At 38.0% G+C, this 13318-nt stretch overlaps 2 protein-coding genes across 16 annotated transcripts; one reads left to right on the top strand and one right to left on the bottom strand.

Annotated features, from left to right (window-relative positions):
• The first annotated feature begins 1633 nt into the window (after nt 1–1633).
• On the top strand, nt 1634–5349 carry LOC112278952 (uncharacterized). Of its 6 annotated transcripts, none has more exons than XM_073532237.2 (8): nt 1634–1776; nt 2019–2244; nt 2510–2952; nt 3236–3448; nt 3630–3859; nt 4023–4163; nt 4445–4645; nt 4779–5349. In XM_073532237.2, the coding sequence occupies exons 2-8, from the start codon at nt 2066–2068 to the stop codon at nt 5064–5066; spliced, it is 1695 nt and encodes a 564-aa protein (XP_073388338.1). In that variant the 5' UTR covers nt 1634–1776; nt 2019–2065; the 3' UTR covers nt 5067–5349. The 6 variants fall into 6 exon arrangements, with proteins under 6 accessions (XP_073388338.1, XP_073388337.1, XP_090099938.1 ...); XM_073532236.2 differs by having other exon boundaries at nt 1653–1794; XM_090243812.1 differs by having other exon boundaries at nt 1730–2244.
• Nucleotides 5350–7286: 1937 nt separating this feature from the next.
• Nucleotides 7287–10094, bottom strand: LOC112279118 (uncharacterized). Of its 10 annotated transcripts, none has more exons than XR_002968881.3 (7): nt 9431–10094; nt 8589–8884; nt 8252–8461; nt 8102–8158; nt 7876–8003; nt 7669–7746; nt 7287–7559 (listed from the first exon to the last, which is right to left on the bottom strand). XR_002968881.3 is itself a non-coding variant. In XM_024513253.3 (6 exons), the coding sequence occupies exons 1-5, from the start codon at nt 9555–9557 to the stop codon at nt 7947–7949; spliced, it is 747 nt and encodes a 248-aa protein (XP_024369021.1). In that variant the 5' UTR covers nt 9558–10094; the 3' UTR covers nt 7338–7746; nt 7919–7946. The 10 variants fall into 10 exon arrangements, 2 of the variants coding, with proteins under 2 accessions (XP_024369021.1, XP_090099916.1); XR_002968880.3 differs by having other exon boundaries at nt 7287–7551; XR_002968882.3 differs by having other exon boundaries at nt 7287–7493.
• Between the last annotated feature and the right edge of the window lie 3224 nt (nt 10095–13318).

Below are 13318 nucleotides of genomic sequence, written 5' to 3'. Positions count from 1 at the left end.
CGCGCTACTTGCGTCTTAGATAGATTATTACGGAAAAGTACGCAGCTTCATCGGACGGAAGGAATTTGTCGGACTGCACAACCAGGAGCACTTGTAGTACCAAGTGTGACTTCGATCATGGGGGTTCGAATTTTGATGGTAGTAATAGATAGTACTGGGTGCAATGCAACTCGAGCTTCGCTTCTGAAGAGCACTCGTAGCGATTGATTCCTACATAAGTCGATGGGTTTGTAGCTCACGATAACATCGAAGTGTGGTGGTTTTTTATGAGCTTCATTGGGCAGAAGGCTCCCCGATTGACCATGGCTATGCTCTTCTGAGCCAGATTGAGCTGTCATAAGAGGCGGGTACACTGGCTTTGTCTAGAGGAGAAACTTTTGCTTCTTAGTTATGTACGTACATCTCTTTTCATTAGTTGTATCATCAGGATGGCTGTGTTTCATATGTTTCAGTCTGGTCATTCGATTAGTGTCTTAGGTTTGCTAATATGACTGCTCTTTCTTCTCTGTCCACCATGATTCTTGTTTCACTGCATGTGGAGCCAGCTGTTCATCAGAATGAGCTACATTGCCAAAGGTTTAGGGAATCCCGACTTGTCTTCAGCAATGCGGACGACAATGTTCAACTGTTGCAGCGCCTCGTATCTAACAACGTGGACAATTTGCTAACTTGATATCAAACATCGAACCAGGCATAATTTATTGACTCTCATTGGATTTTAGTTAAGGGCAGAATCTCAGCGTCGCTCGCAGCGCTTCTCGTTCCTTAGATGGCGGACAAAATGTCGAATCCGAACATTGTCTTCCATTTCAATCCTGACTTGCAGGCTGAGTGGATCTAGGAGAGAGCCTGTGACCTTCAATGGATGAACAATGTTTTACATCACAGACACTGTTAAGTGGGAAACATTGCCACGAAGACATGCAGATGGCGAACGATGACTCTGGAAAACAATTTTCTTGTTCATGGGAGAGCCAATACAATGATATTAACTTCCACTATAATTAGCTGAATCTAACTTGGGCCCAACTTGAGATTGATCAATGAGCAGCTCCTTGCAGAGGCATTTCTGGTCTAGATCGATTAATGAAGTATGAGGGGAACAATTTGCTCAGTTATTCTCATGGGCGTTAATAGAATTCATGCCTTCACTCTCTCATTCATTCCAACACCTGCGTGCATTTGTAATCACGGACCTCGCGTCGCAAGAACTTCTGGATTTGAGGAATGGAACCAATTCTGAGTGTTTGGACTGTTACCATATCCATGAGTTTTTCAGCAAGGCCGTAATCTACTGAAAATTTCCTACGGAAAAGACTGAGGAGACCCACATTCCAGCTCTTACAGCGAAGAAGGTCATTACTAGAGTTGCTTAATCAGTAGGTCCAACATCCACTCCGCCAGACTCAGAGAAAAGAATGTCAAAAGAAAAAGGACCCCAACGCCGCAATAAAGAACCCAATCAAATGCAAAGAGATGAGTAGAAAAAGGCAGTTCATTGTGTCTTTGCCAGGTCGTGGATACTCCTCGCAAGAAAGCTGATGTGTGCGATATTTGGAGATATTCCTACAAAAAGGTTTTGCACTGTGGCACAGTCGCTGCCCGCTGCTCAACGTCTGCCCAATGGCCTTGGAGCAAGGGCAGCGTCAGAAGAATCCTAGCTCCTCCAATTTCAAGAGCGAGAATTGGAAGAATCCTATCCTGTGCACCAACACTATCTCGAATCCGATTGCAATCAACTGCATCTGACGAGCCAGGCAACGTCTAATTGGCGAGGTGCATTCGGAACTGATCGTGAGCGCCCTGCTGGCTTGTTGATGATTCGTTTAACAGTGACAGGGTTTTAAGAGGATAGTTGTCCCCATATCAGCAGCTTCACCACCTTACTGCAATTTGTTTGCCATTTTTCCACTTTTGACCACAAATCCATGTCGCGGAGCCTTCGCAAGTTCCACCTGCTACGGGTTTCGCTTTTATTTTCGCCAACGGTTTTAAGGTTGCCGTTGTTTGATTGTTAGTGGTGAGTGCGTAATTTTCGACTGGAGGGAGTGATCAGGCTTTGGCGATGGCGACATTGCCGCCGGCTTGGTGTGTGCTTCCTTCGGACAGCAGAGCAGCAACGGCAGCAGTGGGACATAGAGAGCAGGATGGAAATGCCGCGTCGTGTAGCGGGAGGAGGGATGGCGGGGTAAAGAGTGCAGCGAGGTTGACGAAGGCTGTCCGGCGGAGGAGACTGCCTGCGAGGTGAGGTTTCGTTTGCTGGGGTTGGGGTTTGTGTTTCCTGAGTGGAATTTGTGGTTGACAGATGTGAAATGGGTGGGTTTTTGAGGCTGGTTGAAATGGGTTGCAGAGGGTTTAAGATCTGGAGAATCAGTCGTGAAATAGCGTGGAGGTGATTCTAACTGTGTTGGATTCTTTTTTGTTTTTAATTTTGATCAAATTACTTCATTCATTTTATTTTAACTCTCCCAAGAGAAAATGCTTCACGGAGTTTAGAAATCCTTTGCAGGATGAGATTATCGTCGCCGTGGTTAAGGTCGTATGCGTTTGGATCACTGCCTGCAGGCCCTACCAACAGAGCTGCGCACAACCGAACCCTGGAAGTGGATAATGTTTTATTCTCTGAAAGCTGGTCTGGTAGTGAGGGAAATACTTTTTGTGGACCAGGTGATGAAGCGATGGTATTGGCATTAGCCGCTGTGAAAGCTGCGAGGGATGCAGCATCTTACAAAAATGCAATGGATGTGAAGAAGAGAGAGTTTCAGTTGGAGTTTGACACGCCGAGTCTAGAGAGGGCCAGCTTGAATAATATGGAGAATTCATTTCGGATAGGTTGTGATGCTGAGGCTGCAATGCTAACGGCAGAGCAGAAGTATGTTCAGAAGTTAGAATTGCTAATAGAGGGTGCATCTACTTCTGCCAAGAGCAAAGCATCGCCAAGAAGAGATGAAGGTATGTCATTGGACCGAAGTTCTATTTACGTTAATCACTTTTAGTTTTTTCCAAGGTACAGTGTGATATTTTCACGTGCGACCTCATCTGCCATTCATTCTTGGAAGAATCTTTCGAAACTGGTTTGGTGATGGTGGCGACCATTTGCCAGTTCAGGTTAATGTCAAATACAAAAAGCATGGATAGAGGTGACTGAATAACCGAAAGATGACTGTATTATATCCAGTGGAATCTAACTAACACATTTCGAAGCAATGCTGATCTGCGGATTTTCGAATTGCAGAATCTGCAGTTGGGTTGCCTCGATCAAGGAATGTTGCGGTGAAATCGAATCGTAAGAACGAAAGATTTAGAAAGAGGGAACGAGCGTTGGAAAAGGCAGGGAAGGTTGCATTTGCTCTTGCGTCCTCACCCCCTGTACCGAAGGCAGATAAATCCCTTATCAAGCATCGCCTTTCAGACCCAATTTGCTCATATTTACGAGACGTAAAAAATAGTAAGTTGCTTACAGCATTCGAAGAAGTTGCTCTATCTCGAAAAATTCAGGTGACGACTCTGTTTCGATTTCGGCAGTGTTTTTGAAGCTAGTTTCATCAACATCTTTTCGACGTATGCCTCAATGATATGACGCCATAGAATTATGAAATTATAATACTGTCCTCCGTGTGGTCCTCAAGATACTCTGAAACTAGAAAAAGTAAGAGCTGAACTTCAGCGAGACATGGGAAGAGAGCCCACCAGGAGTGAGTGGAGTCTAGCTGTTGGAATGAACCAGACTCTGTTTGAATTGCGAATTAAGGAGGGTCAATGTGCGAAAGATAAGCTTGTGAACTCAAATTTGCGGTTGGTTGTGTCTATTGTCAAGAACTATCAAGGCCGTGGCATGACCCTTCCAGATTTAATTCAGGTTTGTCATGAGTCGTTTGAATGTATTCATCTGGATAGAGCTATCTGCTTTCGACTGAACGGTCACGTGTTATTCTTCTCGTCTTACGGTACTGGAAGCGTGGAGTGATATACTGTCCTTATTCACTGAACCTATCTTCACGTATTTTGATTTACTGAAACAGAGAGGAAGTTTGGGCTTGATAAGGGGAGCAGAGAAATTTGATCCAGAAATGGGGTTTAAATTCAGTACTTATGCGACTTGGTGGATTAGGCAGGCTGTGACGCGCTCAATTACAGATCAGTCCAGGATCATTCGTCTGCCAGTAAGTTCTACCTCCTGGTTTCTGATTACTTAGTCTGGAATCGCAGGAGGCCCGAAATGTACAACTCGTCTGGATGTAGTTCTGCCCTCTCTTAAGGCTTAAGTGCGAAGTTCACGTTTAGGTAGATGAAAAGTACGCACTCCTGTTCAATCAATTAACCATTTCCAGAACTTGTCGAGGAATATTTATCGTATAACCGATCACTACTCACTGCTTGTGACGAGAAACGAAATAATCTCCCTCTTCAGAAAACGTCGTCTGATATACTTCCATTTGTTCAGGTTCACATTTACGAAGTCATCTCACGTATCAACAAATCTAGGATGATGATAGCCGAGGACCAAGGGCGACAGGCACGTGACGAAGAAGTGGCAACAGCAGTTGGGATAAGTGTGGAAAAATTGGATTTCATATTAAAATCGGCTAGACTCCCAGCTTCAATGGATCAACTCATTGGGAGGGATAAAGATCTACCGTTATGGGTAAGATTTCAAGTGAACGATATCGTGAACACCTCATAGCTCTTACATGTCCGAGAATTACAGCTGATTGGAATTGCTTACCATGAAAGGTTCCAGTTTGTCTTCACATGTTCCTCAAAATCTCGTGTTTCAGGAAATGGTTGCTGACAAAGGCTTCAATTCAGCAGACGATTTTCTGACGAATGAAGTGCTGAAGCAAGATATCGACGGTGTTCTACAAACCCTGTCTCCAACAGAGAGGGAGGTTCTCAGACTTCGCTTCGGATTAGATGATGCTCAGTCGATGACTTTGAAAGACATAGGCATCTTTTTTAAAGTGACGCGCGAAAGGATAAGACAAATCGAGGTGAGAGCATTGCGCAAGTTGAGACACCCAACTCGGAGAAATATTTTGCAGGGGCACGTGAAAAATTACCAATGAATTGTTAGTTGAGTAGTTGTAAATAATTAACATTGCAACAATACTGTCAGCACTTTTGTGAGGTGAAAGTTTCTACAGAAGATGATGTACTGTAGAAGCTGTGTGTTTGATTTGTGTCTCAGTGAAACATGGGTAGAGTCGCCTATGACGTGAATTGAAAGCGGTACAATATTGGAGCTGTCCAAACACACTGCAGCTAGAGTTCCATATCTAGGTAGAATATTGTACAATGACCGTTACGATTAAACGTAATCAAGAAATTTTCAGCGACCGTTGTAATTTATTTTGGAAAATTGTCATTTGATTTGCAATTCAAGTGTCTGTGACATACTAATCCCAAACCCTTGCACCTTAACGAAGATGAATTTATCAAGCTCTTTAGTTTATTATGACTTTCAATGGTGGTAATGGAATTATGCATTGAAAATTACTTCCAATGTAAATGGCTTGATGACTTAATTTTTTAGTGTTCATCATTTCTTCATTATTTTCCCTTGTGGATAAGATATTTTTAATGGGTCACAGAATAAAGTAAAATTGTTATCTGCAATGAATAAACTAAAGCTTAATATTACAGCATTTATACTAATAATTTATTATTTTGTCACATCTTATTATGATATTATTATAGCAAATAGTCAGGAGCATCATAAATTTAGGCAATGCAATAGCTAATAAAACATTACATATTGCAACAATAATAAGTGAAAGTACTTAAAATTTTCTCACAAGTTCTTGTATAGTGCTTTAATAAACCAAAACTTTTAAATTAATCAAATTTTGCATACTATATATTTCTTAATAATAAGAAAGTATTTTGGTATTTTTATACATGATAAAAACTATATTTTCTAAAAATACATAACTTCAATCATATTAATTAGTTTGTATGGGTACCCATGTTCTTTGGTTCTTTTATAATTTTAGGGAACTATTAGGTGAATACCCCTACTTTTACTATGTGGACATTCCATTGTGCTATGCACATACACATAGTAAAATTAATAATTTTATAGAAAATAATAAAAATTAAATTTATAGTAAAAGATTTAAATGTAGTGGTTTATGGTTTATTTTTCTTCCTCTTTTTGATTAAATTAAACAACATTTCATTATACATTTCATATGATTCTTTCATTTGCTGTAAAAAAAAACTTATTAATTTTCATTTGAAAATAAATTTATTGTAAATTTATCCTAAAACTTTTTAGTGTAAAAAGTAGTTTCACTGAGTGTACCCAAGGGTACATAGCATGGGAGTATCTACACAATTGAAGCCGAGTGTCCACTCACTTGGGTGGAATCATCCCTAAAATTGTGCTTTACCAAAACATTTCATCTATCCACTCATTTGTCTAAGTTTTGCCCAATCTGTTGCCTACCCACTATTTATGGACAACAAGCAAACAAAACATTGGGTAGAATTATAATAGTTTATAAATAATATGAGATTGGAAGATTATGATAGATTCTAGATTGATGCATTAGTTGCCTGCACAACTTTGTTCACTCTATTGACAATTCAACCCCTCTTGGTTCATATGATTTAGTTGCTTCTTTGTAACCCTCTCCCTTAAGCATTTGCCCTCTACTCCTCTTGACCCAATTTTTTGAGAGTTAACATGGACAAAGATGGGCAAGTAAAAACAACCCTACACAAATTTTATCATGGTATGGTTCTAAAAGATATTTCACGTAACATTCCTCTAATTTTTAAACACAATGCATAATTCTTAAAAAGCTAAATTAAGGCAGAAAGGCAATCAAACAATGGGAAGTTTACATTCTCCTAAATGGTTTATTTAAGTTCCTTGGATTCAAATTAACCACTATTTGATGATTCGTGATTATCGGAGGGGAATAGGTGAGGTAGGACAATACTTCGCCATTTCAAAATTGAGTAGATCCTTCTTTTTGCGGGAAGTAGCCCTGTTTGGCTCCGTTGTGTAACTATTGATCTGGAATAGCTTCTCTAGTAGCTACTGGTTACTATGTCAGAAGAGGTCATATTCGAAGCTCTTAATACGGCTGTCCACGCAAGCAGTTTCAAAATCTATGACTAGTACCTGCACAGATATAAAAGGAGGGCTAGGATTCCCCAGAGTTTCATATTCTCTACGAAGACTCGGGCCGAATGGCTTAGCAAGTCAAGCAAATATATTTTTCCCCGAGAAGGAATGACTACAAAACTATCCTCAAATATTCCACACAGCAATCGAATCCCAGTAGAAGCAAACCCTGAACTAGCAGTGGTTTGTTGTCAGACACAAGTTCACGTGAATTACATGGACATATCACGGGTGCCCTCTAATAGAGGGCTTCAACCTCACAACTTGGGTTAAGAAGCTACCAATTGTCTTCACTATGACTTACATTTTGCAAGTCAAAGATTCCTAAGTGCAAATGTGCACTCCTACGAAGAACCTCCTGCCACGTCAAACTCTTGAATCACAAAGGAGAATATAGTACATGCCGTTTGAGTGATCTGAAACACTACATGCAACTTCAGAATCAAAACTTGTTAAGCGCTCCACATTCTAAGATTCCATGCCAAAAACAAAATCGACACTTGAATTCTCGAAGCAGGAAATCTTCCACTCACCACGTTTTGGCTGCAGAACATTCAACCACATAATATGACCTCGTTATATAAATCATGAACTCGATCAAATCAAAAGACCTGAACAAAACAATCCGGGAAATAATTGAGAATTTAGATGTATCAAGTGACTCCTCTACGATCAGGGCTTTTACAAACAATTCCAATGGCAGTAAGAAATGTAATAAAATAAAATTACATAAAACTCACTGGTGAGCTCTGTGCAAGATTCTGCGAAACCCAAGGAAAAGACCTTCATAAAAAATGAGGACACGCCCATTTCATTTTCCGCTCTTGATCAAAATAGTTTGGCCTTCCATCTTTGAAGAGTGTTTGCGCTGCAATACAAAAGCCACACGCTTCAGCTCTTCCTATCACACAAAAAAATTGCACTAGCGGGTAAGGAGAAACTAATGTTTAAAACCACGTGACCCACCTTTTTAGATTTGTGTTTATGTCCGTCATCACCTTCTTCCCCATCATGCCTCCTCTTCTGCACCCATTACGTACCGTTGATGCATTTGAAGTCGTGAGAGAGCTGAAAACTGATCAACCTACAGCAACAAAAACTCAAAGAAACAAATACCTTCTTCTTATGCTTCTTCTCGCCATTCTCTCCTTTGCTCCGGTCTTTGTCTTTGTCTTTGTCTCTCTTCTTGTCTTTATCCCTATCCTTCTTCTTTTCCTTGTCTTTGGCTTTTTCCCTATCCTTGCTGCGGTGCTTATGCTTCCTCTTCTTCTTGTCTTCATCTTGATCCTTACTCTTCACACGGATGGTTGGTAATCCCCTTTCAGACTGCAGAAAGGCATAGAGAACATCAACCACATCAAAAACAGACAGCCCTGGATTATTAATTACAGATCCCAAATGGTGGTGATTAGCTGAAAGCACTTTCATTGTTCCTATAAACAGCTTTGCTGACCTCTGGTAAAAAGATCGGGCCGGTTTCTTTCAAGGCGAAGGCCCTCCGTAGCAGTTCAATATCAAAATGCTGAAAGGGCACACGATCTGAAGGCATCCAGGACCCAGCGGAACCCTGTACAAGTTGACAAAGCTCCATGCCCTCTCCCCTCCGAAATTCACTATCTCCAACCACATTGCCCAAGTACATAGAATCGGAAACCGATGTTGGCGAAGGCTTCTTGCAAAATGCTTCGAACTGTTCCTTCAGTTGATAATGAGATACAAGATCGACTGCCCCAGTCAATTCTCGGGGTCCTTTGGTAAAAATACGCGAGATACCAGATGTTAGTAAATTTCAAGCTTCTGGGTTTACCAAATCAGCTTAACATTCCTGATGAAATTAGATGGATATCATGAGAATCAAATCAACGTCTCTTTGAATTTTCAGAAAAACATATATTGACGTACACCACAGCAGCTCGCCTTAAGAGAACACAATACAAAGAACTAGCGTCAACACTGAACACCTGATGAACTAGGTCAGTAAGGAAGTTGGAAATATTCCGTATGGTACTACATTTTAAGCGTTGGAACACGCAGAACTTGTTCCATCTAGATGTTACTCGCTTTATTAGCAGAAATATGAGAACCCAAACATTTCCATGAGAACGTAATCACGTGAAACTAATCTGCTATGTAAATGATTTCAGCCCAGATTTTCCTATGCTTCGCTAGTTGATCAGGGACCTATAAAATAGAACTCTCCAAGTATCCATTGTTCAATGAACAGAAACGGAATAAAAAGGAAAAAAAAAAAAAAAAAAAAAAAAAAAAGGGGGGGGGGGATTGAAGAGAACGCACTTGGAGCTATCGCAAGCATTCGAAAAAAGCAATCGCCGTTAGAAGCCATGCCAGCTGCACTCTGAGAAACAAATGAGGAGAACCAAATAGAATATGGCTCCCTGAGATCTGGTAAACGTCCCTGCATTCCCAGGTGTAGCTCCAAGACTAAAGCTAAGTGTAGTCCTTCATAAGGTGACGAAAGATTGCAGACCAAATGTCAAAGTGAAGGTTGCGTGATCATCTTGTCTTGCTCGTCCCCATATAAAATTCCTTTTAGGTCAATCTAACTTGCCAACTTTGGTAGACACGCAATTCTTCCACGGATCGTCAATGAGCACACGGAAAGGTGCCAAGGCACGCGGCTCCAATGTGGTAATACCAAAAATGCCCACATGAAGTCGGAAGCTTCGGCTGCAGCAAGACCCCTACCCTTATGCATCGAGAAACATCATAACTCCAAACTAACCTAGAATGTGACCTAGACAAGCGACTTTCATGAGCAGATGGTTCTAAAACCCAGAAAATGAAATCCGCCCCTTCAACTCTCCCAGCCCAAAACAATTTACATACAAACCCAAAACAGTCACCGACGTATCTCCCGAAGGAATAAACCTCCAGTATCAACCCTTCGCAAAAAGGGTCCAAAATGTTTCATATAAAGCCCTCATGCCCCGCTTAATGCCACCCACAACTATTGCCGCCCACGGATTCTCCTAAAAACCTGCATTCCGCCCACTGGCACTAGCAAAAACTTGCATAAACCCCTCGCAACCATCTCCCCACATCCACGTTCCCCGACCCACAGCACCCACGCATCCTGCACTTGAACAGCTCCCCAGTCGCACAGGAATTCACCGCAATTCCACCTCCAGCGTTGAATGAACGAGGTGAAAAATCCCCCTCTGATTCTAGAGGTGCTTAGAGACCGAGAGCAGATCATCGACCAGGTCCTGAATCGATTGGGCTCGCAAGCGCAACAGCATCGGCAATGCGAACCCGTGGATGAAAGGGAGGGAAACCCACATCACATCACCTCACATGAGCGTGGAGCAGGGAAAGGGGAGAGAAAAGTATGCGCAACTAGGGTTGCCAGAAACTTATCGGCATCCCAGGCAGGCAATCTGCAAACAAGCCTCCCTCTTTCCTTCCTTCTTCTCTCTCACTCTCTCTCTCTCTTGCAACAATTCCTTCGTTCGCATTCGCGCTTGGCCCGGTGGGAGGCGTCAGGTGGGATCTGTTTCATGGCGTCACGCGGTGCCGATGGTGGGGAGGTCGGGGCTTGTCGGTATGGACGAGCGGTGAACAAAGAACGGGGGAGGAATAAGTCGTTTTGCTGAAACCAATCCAACTGGGTTTTGCATTCTCTTTAACTTACTTACACTTGGATTTGTTGTTGTTGCTTTTGTGATTCCACGCCCCCGTTTGTGGGGTTGTTTTGCACTGCTGTCATGCTTAGAGTTGGATTCCCGTCGCTTGCTTTGAGGCCCACCAGCCATCTTTCTCCCATTACTATAGTTTATTATAAATATATCTCTTTTATAAATAGGTTTAGGAAGCCTTCCCATTTGTCTCTGAGTGAAGTTTTTCAGGTTGGAAGCATCTCACATTACCTTCCATGCATAGAGAGGGACTTGTTGTTTTGTTTTTGTTTGTTTGTTTGTTTGTTTGTTTTTTTTTTTTTTTTTAGGTTATGTTTCTTTTTTTCCTTGAGAATTTTGAGGGTGTCTTCAATGTGTAAGTGGATTTTCCAAATGCATTACATAATATAATTATCAAAGTTCTCTACATCAAAGCATTGTTGTGTTATTTTGCAAAATAAATAAAATATTTGATGAAAAATCAGGTTATACATGCTTCAAAGCATGCTCAAATTGAAGTTCAAAGAACTTTAACGGTGTTTGTTTCTTAAAAGCAAAAATGTTGCACTAATTCATTATAGTGGATCACAAAGTTTTAGGAGTTAGCATTATAAAATCTCCTTGTAGAAACAAGCATTAGAAGTAATTTCTTTTTGGGTGTTTGCAAAATCTTGTGAACTGGCATGATAACAATAGATAAAAAAATTATGCCAAGTTGGTTCAATAATATATTGTATTTGTGATGAGTATACATATTATAATGTGAGGTATTGCTAATGCCACCCTTGCTTTTGTTAGTGATACCACGACTTGTCATCTACTCAACATATTTTATTTAGATTTTTTGAATCCAATCAAAAAATTGTTAATATTTTCTTTATATATATATATATATATATATATATATACTTAAATTTTTTTATGTTGATATTAATTACAATTTTTTTCAAAACAATTTTATTCCAGCTGCAGCAATTACTTAAAATTAAACATGGTTTAGTACTTTTAATAACTAATCATCTAATCATAAAAGATTTTGCAAAGAATAAGTTCAATCTCAAAGTAATTTTAAATTTATCTTAAAGAAGGCCAAGTGTATTGTAAAATATAACAGTGTGAGTTTAAAATATATGTTATTAATTTTATAAAAGAATGTAAAAGATAATGAGAGAATTTTATAGATAACATAAATATTGATGCTAAAATCATTTTATATTATTTGATTGATAAAAACATATTTAAAATTTAAAATTTATAAGTGTTGTTATGTTATATTTTTATAAATTTTCATATTCAAAAAATATAAATAGAAACATCTATGAATACTTTTAATATTTTTATTTAATCATAGTAAAGAATAAATGTTGGTAATTTTCATTATACATATATATATATATATATATATATATTTATAGAATATGTTATGTATTAACTTCAAATAAGAGAACAAATTTTAAATTACAAATTTTGGAAGGATTCCAAATTATACCAAAATCATAATGTAAGATTAAAAAAATATTAAAAAACAATTCTTCTTATAAACGTAAAAATAATTAAAATTTAACTATTAAATCATCAATTGAAATTTTTATATATTTTTTTTATTATATAATGTTACAAATCTAATATTTCAAAAAATAATATTAAAAAAATAATCACATTTACATCTATATCTCTAAATTCAAAATCTTATGCACTCAATTTTTTATTACTATTAATATGTGACATACGAAATAATTATTGTTATTTTTTCCATATTAATAATATTTACTAAGATATTTAAGTTTGTACTCTTAATATAAAGGCTTGTTGAACCTCTTTTATTATAATGATTATTTTTTAAATATTTTACATAACTAACTAAATTTAGAAAAGAGCCTAACCTAAAAGCTTGTTTGAAATAAAGACACTAATCAAGTATAATAGACTAAAAACTAAGTTCCAAAATACCTCCATCTTTACAAAATCACAAGAGAAGATACTAACATTCTTTTAGGTAATTTTCTTTATTTTTCTAAACCTACACATCTTAAATTTCTAAGTAATTAGAAGTATTTAAAAGTTTTTTTTTTTTTTTTTTTATTTATTTTATTTTATTTTATATCTATCAACTTTTATATTTACAAACTTTCAAATCAAAACTAACTAGGATTCTTAACTTTAATAGTTTTACATTGGTAAGTATTTATTTTTTTCACTTTTTCATTAATAAAAAAATATTACAATTAAGGTTTTTTAACAATAAGATTTTTTTGTTTACTTCTTTATTAGTTTATTTTGATATATATATATATATATATATATATAGTTTTAAATCTTATCTTTTGATTTAAATATCTTTATTAAAAGTATTATTATAATAAATTAATAATTACTCAAATTTAGTATTTCTAATAAATAAATAAATAAATAATTTTTTATTCTTTACTTTTTTGATTTATACATATCTCTATCTCAAGCTATATAAATTTAAAATTCAAAAAAAATATTTTTTAGTTTTTTTAAAAGTATCTTTTAAAAGGCAAGAAGCCCTCACTTACTTCACTAC

Source organism: Physcomitrium patens, chromosome 2 (genome assembly GCF_059467195.1).
Source record: "Physcomitrium patens ecotype Gransden chromosome 2, ASM5946719v1, whole genome shotgun sequence".
Lineage (NCBI taxonomy): Eukaryota > Viridiplantae > Streptophyta > Bryopsida > Funariales > Funariaceae > Physcomitrium > Physcomitrium patens.
This window is presented reverse-complemented; position numbering and strand designations above follow the sequence as displayed.